Raw genomic sequence first — 20,826 nt, forward strand, 5'->3', positions numbered from 1 at the left:
GCCTCTTTGTGTTTGCATTTTGAATCATTTACCATTTTCCTTTTCATACAAAGATACATCACTCAAATTTATAGCATCTCAAAAAAAGTTCAGTCTTAGATCTTCTTTCTCATTTGCTCCATTTTATTTTTTTCCACTTTTCCATCCCCTCATGGATTTTGTTGGACCATTTGTAAAGTGTTATTGACACTGATCTGATTTCTCCCCTTGTTCGACGGATAAACTACTTGAGAAGCTCCCAAGACAATGAAAATGGCTTGCAAAGTGTAGTTTAAGATCTGAAGGCAAAGAAGAATGATGGGCAAAGCAAAACTAAAAGCAGAAGAAAATGTTGGAGGAGTGAAGACTGACGTAGCAAGCAATTGGTTCAAGGCAGTCCATGAAATCGAAATTGTAGCCGATGTCATAGAAATTGAGTATAATCAATCAGGGACGTGTGCAGGGGGTTGGTGTGTGAATTGCTGCTGGTCACGCTTCAAATTGAGCAAGAGATCTGTCAGCCACAAGCTAGAGGTTGATCGCAGGCTAAAGGAACAATTTGATCTGACAAGGCCGCCTTCTCCAAAGCATGTGATGGAGAATCCATCCGAGCCAATCGAGAACCAGCCATCAACACAACGCATGCTGCAACAGATGCTTGATTACATAGGTGATCCTGATCCACGTTTTGGCATCATTGGAGTATATGGTATGGGTGGAGCGGGTAAAACCATTCTTGCCAAACAAGTAAACAATCACTTTGAAAATGATTCTTGTTTTGAGATAGTGATAATGGTCACAGTGTCTGCAACTCCAAACATACGAAGTATCCAAACCAGTATCGGTAAGCGCCTCGGATTAGATATATCAAATGAGAAAGATAGTGAAGCTGATGCAAGAGATCTAAAGAAGTTGTTTGATGCCCTAAGAAAGAAGAAATTTCTTTTAATTTTGGATGATGTATGGCTCAAATTAAAGCTCGAGGTTGTTGGAATCCCAGATGCTTTAAACAAAAAATGTAGCAAGATTCTTGTGACGAGTCGAAATCAAGATACCTACACTGATATGGGTGCTAGTAAAACCATAAAAGTGCAGCCATTATCTGAAGCTGAGTCATGGGAGCTCTTCGTTAAAAGTAGCTGGTGAACATGTTGCTGCCAATGACATAAAGCACTTTGCTGGAAAAATTGTTGGAAGGTGCGAGGGTCTCTCTCTCTCTCTCTCCTCTTGTTGTAAAGTTGACAGCTCCTAGAGGCTCTATTGTTCTCTAATAAACTAGTTCTCTTGTATTTTTCATGTATTGAAATAAGGAGAGAGTTTTCCTTCAATCTTTCACCATGGGATTGATAGCGTTGGAAGAATAGTTTTCACCTCGTCAATAGTGGTGGGAGTATAATCAAGATCCAAGAGTCTAATCCCTCGCATAGTAATTTTGACCTATAGAGAAGGAATTCTTCCTTTTCTATGATCAAAGAAAAAGTACCTTGTATTTTCAAGTATTGAAATAAACTACTAAAATGGAGAGTAAGTTTAAGATTGAGATGAAACACTATTAAAGTCGGAATTTCTCTGGAGTGGCAGTGATTGATCAGTTTCCTTATTTATAAACAAATGTACTTTTTTTTTATTGATAGTCCAAATGGTGAATTGGTTTCTCCATCCGAGTGTCTTTATTGGGAAAGCAAATGTATAGATTATATTTTTTTCGAAAAATGAATGTGGACCCTGATTGGCCTGGAGATCTCAGTTTCTATTTTTAATTTTTAATCAAGATCCCCAACAATAATGCACGTAGCGCATGAAAAAGGGGAAAATGTGGATAATGCAGTGGTAGCAGCTGGGTCCAATCAGGGTGCGAATGAGGGGGAATCGGATTCCATTCTTGATGTTGGAGAATATCATGTAGTAGATTCCATTGCTCCGACCTCCTTTAGAGACGGTACGATGGTAGTGCACGCTCTTGAAGTGTTGGAGGTTGATAAGGCTACTTAAGCAGCTGAGTTGGAAGGGGCACAAGTGCAAGCCAAACAGCGTAAAGGGAAGAAACATCAAGAATCCGGTGTTTGCAAAAGAAGCTCGAAGAAACATCAGAGTTCACTTTCACCCAACTCTTTGGCGGAGGTTTCCATTGTGCTAACCGATCGTGCACCTAGTGTGGTTCCCACGCCTAGACGTAGAAACGCTCTAAACGTCTGGAAATGACTGCTTTGTGGCCCTTGCCCCAATGGGAATTCTGCCATTTCATGTGCGCAAGGCAAACATTTTCAGGCGCCTAGGTGGTTTCTGTGTCTAGGCATGGGAGTCATGCTAGACATGCGGCCGGTTAGCGTTCTCTCTCCCTTAAGAAAATAATAAATTATTTAAATTCAACTTTTTTTTTTTGGTAACATTTTAAATTGCAAACTTAAGATGGAAATAGCATGTCTTGTAGTGTAGTGCTTTGATGAAATTGTAGAAGTTTTATAATTTTTTGGGGAAGGTATTCATACACGGGAGATTCTCCCATCAAGTCCATCAAATAGGGGATCTAAGGGTTTTTATGACATTTCAAATGGGCATAAATGCCAATTTGACTGCATTTAATGCTGGTCGTGTACATATACGATCATGCATGAAAATTTTTGCCTAATTTTTTTAAATTAATAAAATAAGAAAATAACAAGAAAAAATTTTTCATACATGATCGTGTAAACCGTGTATGTGAAAGAGTCTCTCACAAAAGGTTGGAAAAGTTATAAATCCCCATCCATTAATTAATGCCTTGAAACTCCCACCCTCTCACATACACGGTTTACACATGTATGAAAACTTTCCCTAAATAACAAGGGAAAAGTTTTCATACACGGTCCTGCAAACCGTGTATATGAAAGGGTCTCTTACAAAATGTTGGAAAAGTCATAAATCCCCACCCATTAATTAATGCCTTGAAACTCCCATCCTCTCACAATTAGAGAATTAAGTTATGGCCAAAAGGTGGCAGCGTTCGAGCACTGCTATTATAAATTAATAATAGCAGCATTCCATCAATCCGAACTGTTAAATTGTTATAATCTAATCTGAAACGTTTAATTTATTAAATCACCTTATCTATTGTTTACCCACCTAGCCGGTGAACCACATTAATAATAGCAGTGCTCCGTCTCTTTCAAACATGATCCCCAAAATCTAATTTGTACCCCAAAAAAAAAAAAAAAATCTCAATAATTAAGTTCTTTACAATAAGGGTATGAAGGGTGCACAATTACGTTTTAACCATTTTTAAAAAATTAAGTTAAAATTTGTAGGTTTTTCCTATTTTCAAGCAATGAATGTGATTTTACTCAACTATCCTTACAAAATTATTTCCAACTGGGTCCTAAACTGTAGTATGAAGAGGGCACTAGGTGTCTTGTTATGTTTGGATAAATAACAGACCTTTGTTACATTAATAATTTCCCAATTTTTTATTATCACTTTATTATTTATTATTATCGGTTGAGTTTTTTTTTTTTGGGGGGAGAATTATTTATAGTTTTTTTCTCCAAATATCCTTAAATAGGGATACCCCTAAACTATAACGGATGCGAATCTTCAAATATCTCCTTATGTCGGTTGCTATACCCTATAGAGATATAATCGGATCCGGATATTCCACGATCGAATATGGGTATCCCTAAACGAATACGGATCAAAACCAATGTAGTGATTTTTGAATATTTTGATTTACATCCCTGATTTGTGTAACCAAGACTTGCCTGCACCCGACAAATACAATTTACTCTCAATCCATGTCTCTCAGTGGATCGAAGTCTCATAATTCTCATTTCACTATTCCTTAGATCAGATATGATTGTATCCGGATATTCCACGATCGAATATGAGTATCCCTAAACGGATACGGATGATAAACTAATGTAGTGATTTTCCGAATATTTTGACTTACATCCCTGATTTGTGTAATCAAGACCTGCCTCCACTCGACAAATACGATTTACTGTCAATCCATGTTTCTTAGTGGATTGAAGTCTCATAATGCTCATTTCACCATTCCTTAGATCGGATACGAATCGGGTGTGATCGCCTCATAAATCTCATTTCATCGAACCTTAGAACTAGTTGAATCATCAAAAACCCTAATGATCGCGGTCAATGATTAATTTTTTATTATCACTATATTATTGGTTGAATTTTTTTCTTTTTTCTTTTTTTTCTTCGGATTATTCATATTTTTTTCCAGATATTCTTAAATAGATAGAGATATCCCTAAACGATGACGGATGTGAATCTTTAAATATCTACTTACGACGGTTGCTATACCATATAGAGATATAAACGGATCGAATATGATCAGATCCGAATATTCCACGATCGAATATGGGTATCCCTAAACGGATACGGATGAGAAACCAATATAGTGATTTTTTGAATATTTTGACTTACATCCCTGATTTGTGTAACCAAAACCTGCCTCCACTCGACAAATACGATTTACTATCAATCCATGTCTCTTAGTGGATCGAAGTCTCATAATGCTCATTTCACCATTCCTTAGATCGGATACGAATCGGATGTGATCGCTTCATAAATCTCATTTCATCGAACCTTAGAACTAGTTGAATCATCAAAAACCTTAATGATCGCGGTCAATGATTAATTTTTTATTATCACTATATTATCGGTTGAATTTTTTTGTTTTTTTTTGTTTTTTTTTTTTTGGATTATTCATATTTTTCCCCAGATATTCTTAAATAGATAGAGATATCCCTAAACGATGACGGATGCGAATCTTTAAATATCTACTTACGACGGTTGTTATACCATATAGAGATATAAACAGATCGGATATGATCGGATCCGGATATTCCACGATCGAATATGGGTATCCCTAAACGGATACGGATGAGAAACGAATATAATGATTTTTCGAATATTTTGAGTTACATTCCTGATTTGTGTAACCAAGACCTGCCTCCACTCGACAAATACGATTTACTGTCAATCCATGTCTCTTAGTGGATCGAAGTCTCATAATGCTCATTTCACCATTCCTTAGATCGGATACGAATCGGATGTGATCGCCTCATAAATCTCATTTCATCGAACCTTAGAACTGGTTGAATCATCAAAAACCCTAATGATCGCGGTCAATGATTAATTTTTTATTATCACTATATTATCGGTTGAATTGTTTTTTTCTTCAGATTATTCATATTTTTTCCCCGGATATCCTGGTTGATCCCGTATCAGTGGGTCGATACGGACAAGGGTAGAAATGTACAAAAAATAAATCTAATTTTTGAACAAAAAAGTGTAAACCTAATCAACAGATCGATTCATATCGGTATCGCTGAGACCACTACCAACAAGGGTATATATATATATATTAAAAAAAGTATTTTTTTTTAAGAAAATAGGGTAACCTAACGGATGCAATCTAATACATATCGATCTCCATCTCCACCGATACCGATCCAAGACGGTATTTATTGGATTGGATCGATTAGGTTGTTCTATATTCTTCAAAAAATTAAATATTTTTTTTAAATATATTTTTACCCTTGTCTATACTGACCCTCTGATACAAGATCGACCAGAAATCGATTTTGGACTCAGCCGATATCGATCTAAATCGATCTATCAATTAGAAATAACTCTTTTTTTTTTTTGTTAAAAACTTAGAATTTTTTTTTTCACATTTTGACCATTGTCTGTACCAACCCACCAATATGGGTTTGACTAGGAATCGATATTGGTACTTGCTAACGAATTGGAGAAAGAGAGAGAGAGATCATTTAGAACAAAAATTCATTTGGGATTTAACTGAATGATGTTGTATATCGGATACGGATATCGGATAGTAAATACGAATGTTCGATTGACCCGTTTGGTGAAGTCTAAAATGACTTTGTTTCTCAGGTCCCATTTCATCACCTAGCTGTTCACAATCACAACTTTCAAAGTTTAAAGAGGATAACGTGGATTCTCTTGAAAATGTTCGATTAATAATAATAGGGTTCATCAATTAGGTGAATAAACAATAGATAAGATGATTTAATGAATTAAATGTTTCAGATTAGATTATAACAATTTAACGGTGCGAATTGATGGAGCGCTGCTCCCGCTCGCACTTTTAAGTTATTCATTTATTTACTTTGAAATTAGTGACCGTAAGAATCACGTAGGAGTCCAATAATTGAGGCAAGAAGATATTTTTGTACGAGCAAGTCCACAAGATTTAAACGTCATCTGACTTGCCACATGGCAAAATTAGGTTCTCATAAAAGAAAATTTGGATATGTCAACAAGTCGTAGCTAGTTATTGGTCCTCTCTCTCAAGTCTTCACTTTTATCATCTTTGGCTCTTTTCCATCGTCGTAATCTCTTCCTATCCTCTCCAAGAATTTCAGTCAGATCTTCTTTGTCATTTGCTCTGTTTTATCTGTTCCCACTTTTCCATCTTCTCATGGATATCGTTGGGCCATTTGTAACTGTTATTGACACTTATCTGATTTCTCCCATTTCTCGAAGGATAAAGTACTTAAGAAGCTCCCAAGATAATGTAAATGACTTGCAAACTGTAGTTCAAGATCTGAAGGCAAAGAGGAACGATGAGCAAAGCAAACTAAAAGCAGAAGAAAACGATGGAGGAGTGGAGACTGAGGTAGCCAACAATTGGTTCAAGGCCATCCATGAAATCGAAATTGAAGCCGATGTCATAGAAAAGAAGTATAATCAATCAGGGACGTGTGCAGGTGGTTGGTGTGTGAACTGCTGGTCACGCTACAAATTGAGCAAGAGGTCTGCAACCCTCAAGCTAGTTGCTGATCATAGGCTAAACGAACAATTTGATCGGACAAGGTCGCCTTCTCCAAAGCCTGTGATAGAGATGTCAACCGAGCCAATAATCGCAAAACAGCCATCAACTCGACGCATACTTCAGCAGATGCTTGATTGCATAGGTGATCCTGATCCACGTTTTGGTATCATTGGAGCATATGGTATGGGTGGAGTGGGTAAAACAACTCTCGCCAAAGAAGTAAACAATCACTTTGAAAATGATTCTTGTTTTGAGACAGTGATAATGGTCACAGTGTGTGCAACTCCAAACATACGAAGTATCCAAATCAATATCGGTAAGCGCCTCGGATTCGATAAATCAAATGATAAAGATAGTGAGGCTGATGCACGAGAGAAGTTGTTGAATGCCTTAAGAAAGAAGAAATTTCTTCTAATTTTGGATGACGTATGGCGCAAATTAAACCTCGAGGTTGTTGGAATCTGATACATCTCTGTATCAGAGAATTAGAAAGTAGACGAAGGAGAGAGAGGACGAAGGAGAAGAAGGAAAGAGATAGAAGAAGAAGAAGAAGAAGACGAAGAAGAGACAGAGAATTGGGTGGAGATTGAGAATTCACTATTCATGCCCTCTTACATGGGGTACTCGCCCCTATTTAACCATCTACCCCAACTTGCTTATCCATCTAGCATATTGACCCATCTACCCCCACAAACTAACCAAATACCATAGGTTCTAACTATTTTCTGTTATACTAGATACAAGGTTTGCCACATCAGCCTATGATCGTATCATTGCCAACCCCTTCGGAGAACCTTGTCCTCAAGGTTCAGTTGCATACAATGCCGCAAGTATAGCTTCCCACGATTGAACACCAAAAGTATTCTAATCGGTAGCTAAGTGTTTACACCTTCACAGGAGAGATCATTGTCCTTGTCCACGGAGATCTTCGTTTCTGCGTCAATAGTGAAACCGAAATGCTGGAAGGGGATTTCAGAACACGGTGTTTCCTGTGTAAATTTATAAAGCATTTGACCTACCTCAATCACTCCACAGCAAGTGTACCTTTCAATCATTTGCACTTTCATGAAATTCCTTTTCCCTGCCTTCTTTGCCCATCGACCAAAACCACCATAGACATTTGACAGAAGCACATAATCTCCATTATAATTAGGATCAAGCATAGAGATCTGCTCCTTTACTCGCTTCATCAATTCAAGGTTACCATGACAAGCACAAGCCCCAAGCAGAGTCCTCCAAACAACAGCATTGAGCTCAATTGCGTCCTTGTCAAACCCATTAACGGCCAAACCAAAAATCAAATAAGTCCAAGAGACAACATTCCTTCTCTCCATCTCAAAAATTACTCTATGCGCCTCTTTAATGCTCCCACATTTTGCATAGAGGTCTACAAGGGCATTCCCATTTAAAGCAAGAATCACAGAGTTCCATGTCATGAGGGTCCCTTCAGGCATTAACCCAAACAACTTGTGTGCGCGCTCAGAAAACCCACAGGCAGCATACATGTGAACTAAAGTGTTTTGAACAAAGACCAATGCCTCACATCCATTTCTTATGGCAGTGCACTGTATCTTCTCACCCTCTATGGTGGTAAGTAGCTTTGTGCAGGCCTTGAGAATAAAAGGGTAGGTGCTGGTGTCAGGTGTAACGGAGGAAATCTGCAAAAATGGCCGGTACAATTGAATGGCTGGTGCAGGGTTTTCACTCTCAGCATACTCCAAAATGGCCCAGTAACTCTCAAGATTCCCAATGATATCTTTAGCTCGAAACGAAGGGCTTCTGCTACCTTCCTTGACATCCATCGGCATGAGCCCAGTAAATCCAAGGATTCCCTGCTCAAGGTCATCAATGTGAGATTTCCATGGCGGCTTCGTCGTTGGCCGCACGTCGCTGCTCGACTCATTTAGGGAGTTTTCTTTAAGAGAGAAGAATAAAAATGGGAAATGAAGAAAAACAAATGGAAAATATGGGAGCGATGGATGTGGATGAGAAAAATGGAGAAAACGGGTTAGAGATGTAAAACTAAGAAGGTCGGTGATCTGATGTAGGAAGAAGATAGAGTGAAAGTGGCTGTCGGGTTTGTAAGGTGGGTTTATGGAGAATAGAAATTGAGAAAGAAGAAATAGGAAGAAACAGAAAATGGAATCCTTGGTGTCCATATAGGCCGGACCTTCGCTGGTCCAACAGCTGAGACGCCGGCAGCTGGATATGTGCAGAGGTGGTGGAGGCTCCGGTGGCGGCCGAATAATCACATCCTCTATTTCTTGTTTCTTCATTTCCCTCCAAAGCAGAACAGGGGAGGGAGTGAGATGAATGCATTGGATGTGCTCTGCCATCATCGTGAAACGAAGAGCTAGCACTGCGCCGGTGTTCTCCAGATCGACTTTGGGCATTCGGAAAGATACGACGGCTGGAATGAGCTCCGTTCCGGTTGGATTTTGACCGACGAAGGAAGGGAGCTGTGATGCAACGATTACTGTAGCGATCGGTTCTGGCGTTGGTTGTGTCGCCGGCTGCGTCTGGTCGATGCAATCGGTATGAAGGTGGTCATCAATCACAACGCTGGAATCCGGATCTGATGCTACAAGAGCTGAAACCAGTGAGGTTTGGTGCAGGGCAGTAGGAGAATGATGGAAACTAGTTGTGAGAGCTTCAGTGAAGGTGGACCAGGTGGTGAACGGTGTGGAACGATGAACCTGTCGGAACCATTGGCGAGCTGGTCCATCCATGTGAACGGAAGATACAAAGAGACGCAGATCGTCGGAAGTACGATGAAAATCAAAAAACCTTTCGGCTTTGAATATCCAACCAACTGGATCGGGGCCGGCGAAGCGAGGAAACTCGAGAAGCACGGTGCGGGCCTGAATTGGCGGAGCAATGGTAAGATCACGGGCGGTGGATGATCCTGGAGTGGGTAGAATGCCAGAACGCCGATCCGGCGACGCTGGAGGTAGGCGTAAGACCTGGTCTAACTGGCCGGTGATAGCAGCGAGTTGCGCGGAGATATCAGAAATCGTAGCCTGCTGGCCAACGATTGTCGCACGCAATTCCTGGAGAATGGCACCGTGAGCGGTAGATCGCTCCTGCAGAGCTTTGACAGACTCGTCAAGTTGGCGCAAACGGGTACCCTCTGCCATGCTGGAAGAGCCGAGAGCAGGTCGGATCAATGATACATCTCTGTATCAGAGAATTAGAAAGTAGACGAAGGAGAGACAGAGAATTGGGTGGAGATTGAGAATTCACTATTCATGCCCTCTTACATGGGGTACTCGCCCCTATTTAACCATCTACCCCAACTTGCTTATCCATCTAGCATATTGACCCATCTACCCCCACAAACTAACCAAATACCATAGGTTCTAACTATTTTCTGTTATACTAGATACAAGGTTTGCCACATCAGCCTATGATCGTATCAGAATCCCAGACCCTTTAAACAACAGAGGTAGCAAGATTCTTGTGACGAGTCGAAATCAAGATACTTGCACTGATATGGGTGCTAGTAAAACCATAAAAGTGAGGCCATTATCAGAAGCCGAGTCGTGGGAGCTCTTTGTTAAAGTAGCTGGTGAACATGTTACTGCCACTGACATAAAGAGCTTTGCTGAAAAAATTGTTGGAAGGTGTGATGGTCTTCCCCTTGCAATTGTAACTGTTGCTCGTGCAATGGCAAATCGACATGAAGTCGGGTCATGGAAGAACGCCTCAAGGGAAATGGAGCTCTCAGCCACAGAGATCCGAGGTATGAAGGAAGAAGTATTTATTCCTTTAAAATTCAGTTTTGATAAATTGGAGAATGATATGCTTAGGAGTCTATTCCTTTATTGTGCTTGCTTCCCCGAAGACTATAACATAAATATAAGATATGAAATATTAGATTATTGCGTTGGTGAGGGATTAGTAGATAGATTAGGAAGTTTAAATGCTGCTAGGGATAAAGGTGTGGATCTGATTGAGAGCTTGAAAATTGCTTGCATGTTGGAAGATGGGGAGTATGAAGACACTGTAAAGATGCATGATATGATGAGAGAGCTTGCAATTTGGGTTACTTCTTCAGAGTACTCTAGTAGTGGTATCCCCAAATTCTTGATAAGGTCTGGTAAATCAGTTAAAGAGGCACCACAGATTCATGAGTGGGTAGATGCAACAAGGATTTCACTATGTGATACCCAAATAGAAGAGTTGCCGGAGTGGGGAGAGATGTGCCCAAAACTAAACAGTTTTCTATTCTGGGCCAATAGTTACCCAACCAAGGAGGAGAAGATTCGCACTGTTATTCTCCCAACAAATTTTTTGCAACACATGGATCATCTTAGCGTACTTGATCTTTCTAAAACAATGGGATTGGAATATCTCCCAGATTCCTTGTCATGTTTGGTGAATCTTCGGGTGCTTAGGTTACAGGGGTGTTCAAGTTTAAAAGCAATGCCTGCACTAGGAATGCTCCGACAGCTCCAACTTTTAGATTTGTCTAATTGTGAAATGTTAGACCAGCAAATATTTGGAGTTGAATTTGTGGAAGGTGTAAGTAATTTAAGATACTTGAATGTGGAATGGACCAAAGTTTCTTTTCCAGTGGGGGTAATTTCTCGTTTGCACAAAGTAGAGGAGTTGAGTTTGTTTAGAGCGGATAAAATAAAATGGAGGGTAAGTGGTGGTGGTGGTGGTGGAGATGAAAAATGGGATGGGAGTAGGTCTGTTGTTGATTGTAACAGACAAAGCAGCAGGGATGAAGATGAGGAGGAAGAGAAGAGAAGTGGGCCTACCAGTGATGACCGCATCATTGATGTGAGGGAGTTATCACACTTGACCAATTTAACATCTCTTTCCATTTCCTTCCAAGATATCATTATTTCTGATGATCTTTGGTTCAAGCCTTTGGCCAAGAAGATGAAGAGACTGCGGTTGTGGTTGTTTCGTTGCACAATCGTAAAACAAGACACTCTACAAGCTCTCAAACAATTCCAAAATTTACGATTCTTAAGGATTGAGGATTGCCCGGGGGTGACATGTGTACCCACTGGTGTTGAAGTTGTAGGTCCTGTTGTAATAGAGAATTGTGAGGATTTTGAAGTGGTATTTGATGGAGCGGCGGAGGAGGAGGAGGAGGAGGTCTACCACCACCACCACCACCACCAAGATTCCTTTAAGAGTTTATTCCTAGGAAGTTTGCCAAAATTGGAAAGGATATGTAGTGTTAATCTCACACCACTAAATTGCTTTGATCAACTATCGTGGATAACAATTGAGCAATGCAATAGCTTGAAGATGATCTTCACGAAGGGAATGCCAGGCGTGTTCAACAACTTGGAGGAGATTAGAGTTCTGGATTGTGAGAGAATGGAAGTGATAATTGAAGCAGATCAGGAAGAAGTACTTGGAGAGGAGTTGGAAGGGAATAGTAGTAATATTAATGGTGGTGGTGGTGGTGGTGGAGTCATGATCTCACCCTTCCCAAGACTGAAGAGGCTAGAGCTAATAGACCTACCAGCACTACATGACGTGTGCAACAACCACATCTTGCAGTGTCCCCTTATACAAGATGTGATGGTGAGTAACTGTCCAAGGCTAAAGAAGGATCCTCTCCCCATCCGAAATGCAGACGGGTTACTTGTCATCATTGAAAGGAATCAGTGGTGGAAAAAAGGCGATAAGGTGATGGAAGAGGAAATTCAAGCTTCTCTGTGATTGTGAGCGTCAAAGGAGAGAGACCAATTCTGGGTGCATGGTGGAGTTCCACACATCTTCTTGCTTGATTCCCTGCTCTGCTCTGTTCTTCTGTGTTCTCACCTCACTCCATCTCTCTCTACTTTTACTCTTTGTTTTTGTAAATTACATTATTGGGGGTGATTTGGGTCTTGAAGTCTCCACATTTGGGTGGGAGATACATCTCATTGACATGTACTGATGAACTAAATGAACATTTGCAATTTAATCGATCCATTACATGACATATCCATCATAATGATGCCATTCATGATGGAGGGTAGTTTAGTCATACCTCATATTACATAACTCAACTTGGAAACAGGTATATGATGCAACAATTTTTTACCTTAAATCTTCTCGATCCTCTTTCTTTAACACCTTATCCTAGAGGCCATATTGTACTTTAATAAGCTCGTTCTCTTATTTTTTTTTTTTCATTTATTGAAATAAAGGTTGAGTTTTCCTTCACTCTTTCACCATGGGATCGATAGCATTGAGAGAATAGTTTTGACCTCGTAAATAGTGGTGGAAGTGTAATCATGATCCAAGAGTCGATCTAATCCCTCACTCGGTCCTATGGAGAAGGAATTCTTCCTATTCTATGGTCGAAGGAAAAATACACGTCGTATATATTTTCAAGTATTGAAATAAACTACCAAAATGGATCGGAGAGTAAATTTAAGATTAAGAGTTGAGACTACTAAAGTTGGAATTTCTCAATCACCTCCTTGAATGGTTGTCATTAGATGTTGTAGAGCAAGCATAGTCCACAAGTCTATGAGGTCAAAGCTTAATGTAATGCTAAACTCCAGAAAGGACTTGTCATCAGTTATTGAAAAGAAAAAAGATTATCAAAAAAGAAAGGCTTCTTATCCTCCTCCAGAGCTCCAAGGCTCCACACTCCCAAAGTAAAACTCTACTATCAAATGTGATCGGAGGCACATCCATATTATAGTGCTTTTGGCTATTGTTTAAAAGACTTTTTTTTACCTCATCTAAATGCAAAAAAATAAATAAATAAATAGAAAGAAATACTACCATACAACATAAGGATATACATGGTTCGGTAAGGTGCCTACGTTAACGGAGAGATGAGAGCAATTTTACTAGCAATGGAGAAAAGGGTTATAAGATTTCTTTCTCACGTCTTTCTGTGTTTACAAAGAGTTCCCCGTAACCCTAATAACCCTCGTAACTCTTAACAATTAATTGTGAGGAACAAAGAGATTAAATTTTCAACAGCACCCCCATTTGAAGTGCTCAAATGGAGGACCCTTGAGATAATTTAATAAAAATGCCAGATGAACTATATAGCTCTTCAAGGAATGTCTTATTTTAGTTGAAGTTGAGATCAGTTAATAGTTTGGCTTAAGCTTCACTCAATTTGGGCCTTGTCTCTTGTCACATGGTATTCTTTTTGCTCTTGGTCATTGTTTTTGAGTTTTGTTAAATGTCCCCCTCAAAATGCCCATTTGTCCAAATACATCCTTACAATTTTACAATTTACACATGTCCTTTACTTTCAAAACATTGTAATACTTTAGTCCAGTCCGTTAGTCTGGGACATTAGACGTTAGTTTTAGACTTTCAGGGAATTTAATGACCAAAATGCCCTTGTGACAAAAATCACAAAAATTAAAAAGAGTAAAGTGACCAAATTGCCCTCATCTTCCCCAAATCGTTTAGGGTCAGTTTCAAACCCTAAACGATTTGTGGACGATGAACCCTAAAATCAATGAATCTATCATGGCTCTTGCCACGTTGGTTGATGATCTGCAACCTCCAGCGAAAAGGTTCTCTTGCCATGTTGGTTAATGACATATCATCCCCTCACATGAGAAGGGTGTGCAGAAAAAATAATGGAAGAGAGGCCCATGACCTAATTTCCCACAGATCAATACGGATCGACCATTATGGTAAGGAAATCTCTTTTTTTATTTTTTTGAAAAAAAAAATGATGTTTTGGTCTGGTATCGATCCGATATAGTCGTATCAGTATCGGTATTCATGGTTTTAGGTATAAATTTGGTATCGGTTGTATCGACATTGGCTGGTACTAATACCCATCCCTGAAACGGTACTGATGATGAATAAAAATATATTAAAAAAATCTAACATCGATTTTTTAGGGCAAAACATTCTGTATACCAATATGAGTGATACTTTGTACAATGTCGGCATTGCCACCACCGATACTGATGCCAATACCATTATCTATATCCATGATCCAGATTCCGGAGACCACTAAGGACAGATGGTAAAGTTCTTGTTTTTGTTCTTTTTTTTTTTCGTAAAAGCACTTTATTTAGACAATGTGAAAGCTCATGGCTGAAGGATACATAAATCCAATAAACCATGGATCAGAAAGATAAGGGCATGCCAACATAATCCCACAACCATCCAACCCTACAAGGAATCACCGTTTTAGAAATTGGTATCGGATTGCTTATATCGACCAATTTGTATCAACGACAGCTATGACCAATATTGATACTTGACTGATATGGATCGGCCGATACTATACATATGCGGGCTTCTTTTTTCTATTTCTTTTTTTGAAAAATACTATTCTAATCTGAAATAGATATATCAATATGTCCCAACTCCCAACACGGTTCATGTATATTGGTATCGATATTGACATCAACTGCGATCGATACTATGAAATCCATTCACCAGATAATTAACTGCTACAATCATGATTTGAAGAATTGATATTGAATCAGTTGATTCGTATCAGGATAAACAGGGACCGATCCCGAGTCAATGATCGATATTTGAATATTTGATACAGATCAAAGGTAAAATAGTATAAAAAAATCATTTTTTAATAAACTCAAGAGAAAATCAGTTCTATACAGGTCAATCCGAATCCATATTGGCCTATACGTACCCGATACCAATTCATAAATTCCTAGCAATAATACCAAGACATCCCTAACCCCACAAAAGCCAAGAGGGTATATTGTGTTAAATTAAACGTTGAAAAAAAAAAAACAATAGACACCGGAGCCATGGTTTGAGGTTTCGGGTTTTACTAGTTGCCGATACCAATATTGATACCGTATCGGATTTTAGTAGGACCAATGCAGTATCCTCATTATCCTATTAACAAATAATAAGAATGATAACTAATATTGAAATCACAAAATGAATGTTCAACAAATTTTACAGTGATTAAAAAGGAGATTAATGGAGATACTCCAAATGAAGGGGGTAGAAGTAGAATCTCTATAAGGAGAATGGACTCCTCAATGTATAGGTCAACTTATAACTCAATCAACTTAGCGCCTAAACTTACTAATCCATGTTTGGGATTGGGTACTTGTTATTAAATTGTTTGCGCATCATATTGCATATCATACTTCCCTTAGAGTGCCATTACATGAAATTTGAGGTTTGCTATGGGCCTAACTTCTTTCCAAATTCCCCCATGGTCTGACCCTATCTTAACTACGAACCATGGCATGCTACCGGTAGAAGAAGAAAGCTGGATCAATGTTTTACATGTTTTTTCCCACTACATTGGGGAGATGGTAATGGAGTTCTGAAAATCCAATACCTAATTTGTTGACAGAGAGGTGAGAACTTTGCCAAGAATTACAAAAAAGTATAAATCCATTTGGGGAACCCTGGAAAAAATCATCTGGAAGAGACTGGGTTCAGGGTTCGAGCAAAACCGTTCATGGCACCATAACTCTTTGAACTAAATCCCAGACATCCCAGCAGTCCTTGCCTGTATGGCAAGAATGTTTTCTTCTTCATCTCCTCCGCCTGGGCTCTGTTTGTCGTGTAATGCAGCTCGTGAGCTGACGGAGGGATTCTGCGCTTACCAACACCGTTGGCGGGTTTTCCTGCTGCGACCGTTTTCTTAGCGGGAACCTGGGGAGTTCGTTTTGGTTTCTGAGTTTCCGTCATTGGGACCGACGGAGGTTTCTTGTCTTTGACGGCGGGAGAAAAGGAGAGGGAATACCAGAACTTCTCCTTACCGTTCCCTCTGCCTTCGCTTTTGCTTCGGTAGAGCAAATCCTTCAAGAAGATCCATCTCTTGGAGTTCCTCCCTGAAGATGAAGCAGACACGGAAGGCGTCGTTCCCGTCGATGGCGTTTCGTCCTGTTTACGGTCAGGATCTTCCGAATCTAGATCACACCCACTGGTCTCTTGCTCTTCTTCATCCTCGTGCCACCCAAACAGGGGATTTCTCAGGGGAGAGAGAGATCTTGTCCTCCTATGTAGAGATCTGTTGCGTAGCCTCGCATCTCTCCCTCGCATCATCAACTCCTCGCGTTTCTCGAACTCCAGCTCTGCCGCATCTTTGCAATCCTCGTAATCTTCGTCACCTTCCAGATCCAACAAGGGAGCTAAGATTTGAGGCCTCTGCAAATGAGACGAAAGTTTCATCGGGCGGATCTGACCATTAAGAAACAATTCATCGGCAGAAATCATGGAAGCAGCAGAACTCGAAGTGTTGGAAGGAAACCTTGCGGAAAATTCAAACTCAAAGGAACCAGAAACAGAGGGATCGTTGGAAGAAAAGGTGAATGCGGAAGCAGACGTAGAAGAAGAAGAAGGCGATGTAGAGAGAACGAAGTGCAGAGGACTCGCGGGAGCGCTGAAAAAGTAGCCGTCGGGAACGCGACCTGGACTAGAAGGAGCACTCATATAAGGAGTAGAACAAGTGCTGTCGATCTCTTCACTGAGGCGGTGGTGAGTTTGGTCGGAATCGAAAGTATCGCCACCGTTAGGGCTTCCAAAGTCTGGTTCGGAGGCGTGCCTTTGCTCGCCACTGCCAGAGTTTCCGACCACCATCTTTCTCTCTCTCTCTCTCTGGCTCTGAACGATGATAACTGCGTAGCTAGGGAAGCCTGGAAGGATAGAACAGGAGGAGATTACTATAAAATGCCCTTGCATAATTCTATATATTTCGTCAATGCCACTAACGTTTTCCTTAACTCATGTCTCGATAATATTTTAGAAAAATTACATGATTAGCTACTTTTGGGTTTTCATTTATAAAACTGTACATTCGAGAAGGCAATGACTGGGGTAAAATGTCTAAAAAAGTAAGTGAGGGAGGGAAAGACATTATTTTATCCAGTTTTATAAATCTTAACTTGTTTTTATCTATTTTTGTTAACTCAAACATACAGTGGATAGTTTTATAAATGAAAACCCAAAAATAGCTAATCATGTAATTTTCCCTAATATATATATATTTGGTAAGAAGTCTCGATAAGTTGTTTGTTTCCTTTTGTTTTTACACGGAATTCATTCCATTGTGCCAAAGAAAAACATGGAATTCATTCCGAAGAGTGATCGTAATACCCTTTATCTGTTTCACTGCATATTGACCAAACTATCCTTAATCTTATATTTTAACAATTTTTATTTTTATTTTTTGGGTAAAATTTCTTAACATTTGACACTTTCAAACTTTAAGGTCTAATGATTCAAAATGGCTCAAGTACATCTAGTTTAGTGGCCAACTAACCATTCTATTGTAAACTCTAATATATATCAACAAATTTGAAGTTTCAACAAAAATATAATTGGTCTAGTGGAATAATAAGCTTTAGAAAAACATTGCAATTTAAAAATGGGAAAAGATTAGTCACCCAGCCAAAGTGCCGATCATGTGTCTCCGTCAGTTCCTCTCTCTCCTCCTATGTTCAGCCTTGTGATTGGTGTATTCGTTAGTTTATCGAATGTTGGTAGCATACCTAACTCTCTTTCTTTAAAAATATTTATTAAAATTAAATGACTAAATTTTACCATTGAAAATATGAATACATAAAAAAAAATTTATTGAATTTTAGCCTCAAATTTGAGTGTATGACAAATCAAACACTCCTTAATGTCTAACGGATAAAATTACTAAGAACACTCTTCCATGTGATACAAGCCATTCTTTGATAGTGAGGCAAGATCCCATTCTCGTACGTTCGGTGGGACCACACAAGCATGGTGGATGCCATTTGGGCGGCTCACACCCTTTCTCGTACGTTCTAACCCTTTGAAAGTCATCCATTAAAGCTTTTGTGAGATGTACCCTCCAACAAAAAGTTTTTCATTACAATATCTAATATAAATTGGTGTAGAAGTTGAAATATGAATTGATTCACTACCATTGGGCCCTTGGCATGTAAGATAGGTGATCTTTATATTTGAATACATCCTCCAATGATAAATAAAATAAGGGAATTGAAAAAAATCTCTACTTGGTGGTGTTTCCTACACCCTCTCATAGAGCACCATGAAATGACATCTTTGCACCCTAGGTAGATACCCAGGCGTGCTCCCCCATTGGTCCAAACGCTTGTGTAGAGACCATGTGACCAAGTAGAGATATCTTGCCCATATAATAAATAGCTATTGGAGTTTTTTTTTTTTTGAATAAAATGTTGCGTATGTCAACGCTTGGTTGTGTCTGTCTCTCTCTTCTCGTCTTATGAAATGACATAGCTTAACTCTATTGTGGGAGGAAAGAGATAGACATAAGGAGACGTTAGTGTATGCTATGCAACCAGACAGAGAACTCAAACCCTAAAATAAAATATTATATGGTTGTTAGTTGTTTGTGGTCCCAATCCAAAGGTCTATGAAAATAAAAAAACATGGGTTTTAGATTGTTAAATGATCGCATTCTAGGCGTGACTCCAACACCTAGACACAGTAAGTGCCTAATCGCTTGTACCCATGAAAAGGTGAAAATCCCATGGGACAAGATGTTCACTTCCAAGGTGGTTAGACGATAATGTGTCTAGGCCAGGGAGCCACATCTAGAGTGCGATCGGTTAACGTTCTTTTTCCCATAAAAAAATTTGAAAAAAAGTTTATAAATGATGCGTTTGTTCACTAGTATGTCTACACGTAAATGAGTTAATGGTACAACTGTTTATCACCAAAGTGGTGAATTCAGAAGTTGTAACTTCTTTTGATTGGTCAGTTTTGTTTCCCAAAGTTATTTTAAGGCAAGGTTTATAAGGGTAATTCAATATAAATTGAAAATGACTTATCATTATGTTTTTATTGTCTTATTTATCACCAAAAAAAAAAACTATATTATTCCAAAAAAAGCAAAAAGGTAAAATTACAAATTTTTTTCACCAACTTTAATTAGACAAGATTTTTCTAAAAATGAAAAAGGGAAACCAAAACTTAAGTGAAGTTATTTTGGGTAATTCAGAGCTTTGCTTTTGTCTATGAGATATGAAATTATGAATGGAAGAGAGAATGTCTAGGGATGGGTAAGAGCGGGAAAAATGGGGGTGATCGAATAGGATTCAAATCATTCAACAGGAGTTTTGGCAGACGAGACGAGAAAAGACTTTCGAGACTTTCAGACATTTGAGAAAAGATGATGTCACTTCTCCGATAATATATGTAACAACAACAACTAATGATTTGGACTTTTGTGGTGGGATGAAGACGTGGTGGCACGTGTCTCTCCATCCCGAGTTCAACTACTAAGTACTTGATTAATAAAAGCAAAGTAGTAATCTTCTGGCGGTGTGGCTCAAAATACCCTCCTTCTTCCTTAATAACGTACTATTAAATTAGGAAAAAAGATCTCAGTCCGGGAGTGTGGCCTGCGCCAGCACTCCCATGAGTTTATCTCTTTCTTCCTCATGTGAAAAGACATCTCTGCCCCTTTATTTTAAGGAGGAGAGCGATAGACACATGGGAGTGCTGGCGTAGGCCACACTCCCGACAGAAAACTGCTTCCCATTAAACTATTAATAAGATGAAAAATCCTCTCCAATTCCGTAATAAAAATGTAGTGATGTGCAAAATTCAGGATTGAGAGCTCAACACCTGGCAAGCACAATATCTAACGGTGCCAATTCCATGATTTGTAACATAATCAAGAAAGTCTAAGGGTATTACCAACATGTGCCTAGTGCAGTTGGTGAATCGTGGTGAACTTCATATGCATGTTCACCAAGAAGAAATATACCTACTCAAATGGATTTTTACATGCGAAGGAACAATTTAGCGCGTCTCTAGGGAGCCCAGCACGCCCAGGGGGCATCCAACAATTGAGCTGTGTTGCACACATCTCGATGCACTAGGCTCCCTGGAGACGATCCTAATCCGCGAAGGAATTACTAGGTGTTACTTCTTTTGGTATGGGGGACCCACGTCGTTTAATGTTGTTATATCTGGATTTTGGAAATCTGACGGTAGAGAAATTCAGTTAACCAAAAAAACCAAATTTGAAATGGTGTAGGTAAGCATAACAACCAATTCAGCGTCTACTTCCCACCAACCCAACAGCGGCCCAGCCCAGCCCAGCTGCACGTCGTGATTGTGTTTTTTTTTTTTTTTTTTTTTGGAGACAG

The 20,826-nt window shown here is 39.3% G+C and overlaps 2 protein-coding genes across 3 annotated transcripts; one reads left to right on the forward strand and one right to left on the reverse strand.

Annotated features, from left to right (window-relative positions):
* Positions 1-12,463, forward strand: LOC122659577 (disease resistance protein RPS2-like). Its single transcript, XM_043854678.1, has 5 exons — positions 1-73; positions 836-843; positions 6,334-7,235; positions 10,158-11,851; positions 11,894-12,463. Exons 3-5 carry the CDS (start codon positions 6,422-6,424, stop codon positions 12,461-12,463), a joined length of 3,078 nt encoding a protein of 1,025 aa, XP_043710613.1. The 5' UTR covers positions 1-73; positions 836-843; positions 6,334-6,421.
* Positions 12,464-16,102: 3,639 nt separating this feature from the next.
* On the reverse strand, positions 16,103-17,298 carry LOC122658549. Of its 2 annotated transcripts, XM_043853559.1 has the most exons (2): positions 16,374-17,298; positions 16,103-16,334 (listed from the first exon to the last, which is right to left on the reverse strand). In XM_043853559.1, the coding sequence occupies exons 1-2, from the start codon at positions 17,291-17,293 to the stop codon at positions 16,127-16,129; spliced, it is 1,128 nt and encodes a 375-aa protein (XP_043709494.1). In that variant the 5' UTR covers positions 17,294-17,298; the 3' UTR covers positions 16,103-16,126. The 2 variants fall into 2 exon arrangements, with proteins under 2 accessions (XP_043709494.1, XP_043709493.1); XM_043853558.1 differs by having other exon boundaries at positions 16,103-17,298.
* Between the last annotated feature and the right edge of the window lie 3,528 nt (positions 17,299-20,826).

The sequence above is a fragment of the Telopea speciosissima genome, chromosome 4 (genome assembly GCF_018873765.1).
Source record: "Telopea speciosissima isolate NSW1024214 ecotype Mountain lineage chromosome 4, Tspe_v1, whole genome shotgun sequence".
NCBI lineage: Eukaryota > Viridiplantae > Streptophyta > Magnoliopsida > Proteales > Proteaceae > Telopea > Telopea speciosissima.